This window comes from Corvus brachyrhynchos, unplaced genomic scaffold, assembly GCF_000691975.1.
Source record: "Corvus brachyrhynchos isolate BGI_N302 unplaced genomic scaffold, ASM69197v1 scaffold309, whole genome shotgun sequence".
NCBI classification, from domain to species: domain Eukaryota; kingdom Metazoa; phylum Chordata; class Aves; order Passeriformes; family Corvidae; genus Corvus; species Corvus brachyrhynchos.
Window position 1 is genome coordinate 11071 of NW_008240227.1, and position 2164 is coordinate 13234.

The 2164-nt window shown below is 58.5% G+C and overlaps 1 protein-coding gene across 1 annotated transcript in view; it reads right to left on the reverse strand.

Annotated features, from left to right (window-relative positions):
• LOC103622942 (zona pellucida sperm-binding protein 3) overlaps positions 1 to 2164 on the reverse strand; it is a gene marked incomplete at its 3' end in the record, with an annotated part of 13187 nt that overhangs the window by 5658 nt on the left and 5365 nt on the right. Inside the window, exons 3-4 of the mRNA XM_008641968.2 lie at positions 887 to 990; positions 601 to 802 (exon numbers count right to left, since the gene is read on the reverse strand). Of these exons, the coding sequence (XP_008640190.1) occupies positions 601 to 802; positions 887 to 990 (306 nt within the window). The remainder of the gene's footprint in view (positions 1 to 600; positions 803 to 886; positions 991 to 2164) is intronic.

Genomic DNA, 2164 nt, shown 5'->3' on the forward strand with positions numbered 1-2164 from the left:
CCAAACTGACCCGTTGAAGTCAATGATGGAACAGCAAGGTGGCACCACCTCCTGGATGCCCCCAAGACCCCAAAACGTCCCCAAATGTCCCCAAATGTCCCAAAACGTCCCCAAACTCACCCGTTGATGTTAACGATGATGTAGTGGAGCAGGATGTGGTGCCACCACCTCCTGACCCTATCCCAGACCCCAAAACATCCCCAAACATCCCAAAACATCCCCACAGTCACCCATTGAAGTCAACGATGGAACAGCGAGGTGCCACCACCGCCTGGATGCCCCCAAGAGTCCCCAAAACGTCCCCAAAATGTCCCAAAACGTCCCCAAACTGACCCGTTGAAGTCAATGATGGAGCAGCGAGGTGCCACCACCTCCTGACCCTATCCCAGACCCCAAAACATCCCCAAACGTCCCCAAACTGACCCGTTGAAGTCAACGATGGAGCAGCGAGGTGCCACCACCCCCTGGATGCTCCCCTGACCCCAAAACATCCCCGAATGTCCCCAAACTGACCCGTTGAAGTCAATGATGGAGCATTGAGGTGCCCACGTCCCCTGGATGCTCCCCTGACCCCAAAATGTCCTCAAATGTCCCCAAAACATCCCCGAATGTCCCCAAACTGACCCGTTGAAGTCAATGATGGCGTAGTGGGGCGAGGCCTCGGCGCCGGGGCTCAGGGTGGCCACGCAGGAGTCCACGAAGAGCCGCAGCGGCACGTGGCTCTCGGTGCCCACCTCGGCCTGGATGTTCAGCACGTCTCCCAGCCGCAAGCCCGTGAAGGCCCTCTCGGCGCTCCAATCGTCTGGGAAAAGCCGACGGCGCGGCCCCGTTAATCCCCCCCCTACACCGCGATCCCAAAAAGATGCCGACGGATTCCCCCACGCACCGTTCATGAGGCGCAGCGAGAACAGGAGCTTCTCCTCGGCCACCAGGGCGGAGTTGAAGGGTGCCCAGGTGGGGCGGATGGCACCGCTGGTGACGTTGTCCCGTCTGGGAAAAAAGCAGGGATATGGGGTCAGGGATCCTTGGATGGGGAGACTGGGATGGGAATGGGGAGACTGGGATGGGGTCACTGGGATGGGATTGGGACACTGGGATGGAATGGGGACACTGGGAATGGGAATGGGGACATTGGGAATGGGGTCATTGGGATGGATTGGGGATCCTGGGATGGGGACACTGGGATGGGGACACTGGGATAGGAATGGGGACACTGGGAATGGGAATGGGGACATTGGGAATGGGGTCATTGGGATGGATTGGGGATCCTGGGATGGGGACACTGGGATGGGGACACTGGGATAGGAATGGGGACACTGGGAATGGGAATGGGGACATTGGGAATGGGGTCATTGGGATGGATTGGGGATCCTGGGATGGGGACACTGGGATGGGGACACTGGGATGGGAATGGGGCCACTGGAAATGGGGTCATTGGGATGGACTGGGGATACTGAGATGGGGAGACTGGGATGGGAATGGAGAAACTGGGATGGGTATGGGGTCAGTGGAAATGGGGCCATTGGGACGGATTGGGGATACTGGGATGGGGACACTGGGATGCAAATGGGGACACTGGGATGGGATGGTGACACTGGGATGGGAATGGGGACACTGGAAATGGGGTCATGGGGATGGATTGGGGATACTGGGATGGGGAGACTGGGATGCAAATAGGGACACTGGGATGGGCATGGGGTCACTGGAAATGGGGTCATTGGGATGGATTGGGGATACTGGGATGGGAATGGGGTCACTGGAATGGGGTCACGAATGGAATGGGGACACTGGGATGGAATGGGGACACTGGGATGGGACTGGGGACACTGGGATGGTGACACTGGGATGGGACTGGGAAAACGGGGACAGGAGTGGGGACACTGGGTTGGGGACACTGGGAATGGGAATGGGGACATTGGGAATGGGGTCATTGGGATGGATTGGGGAAACTGGGATGGGAATGGGGTCACTGGGATGGATTGGGGATACTGGGATGGGGACACTGGGAATGGGGATACTAGGGTGGGAACACTGGGATGCAAATAGGGACACTGGGATGGGATAGGGACACTGGGATGGGAATGGGGACACTGGAAATGGGGACACTGGGATGGGGACACTGGGATGGGATTGGGGACACTGGGATGGGGACACTGGGATGGGA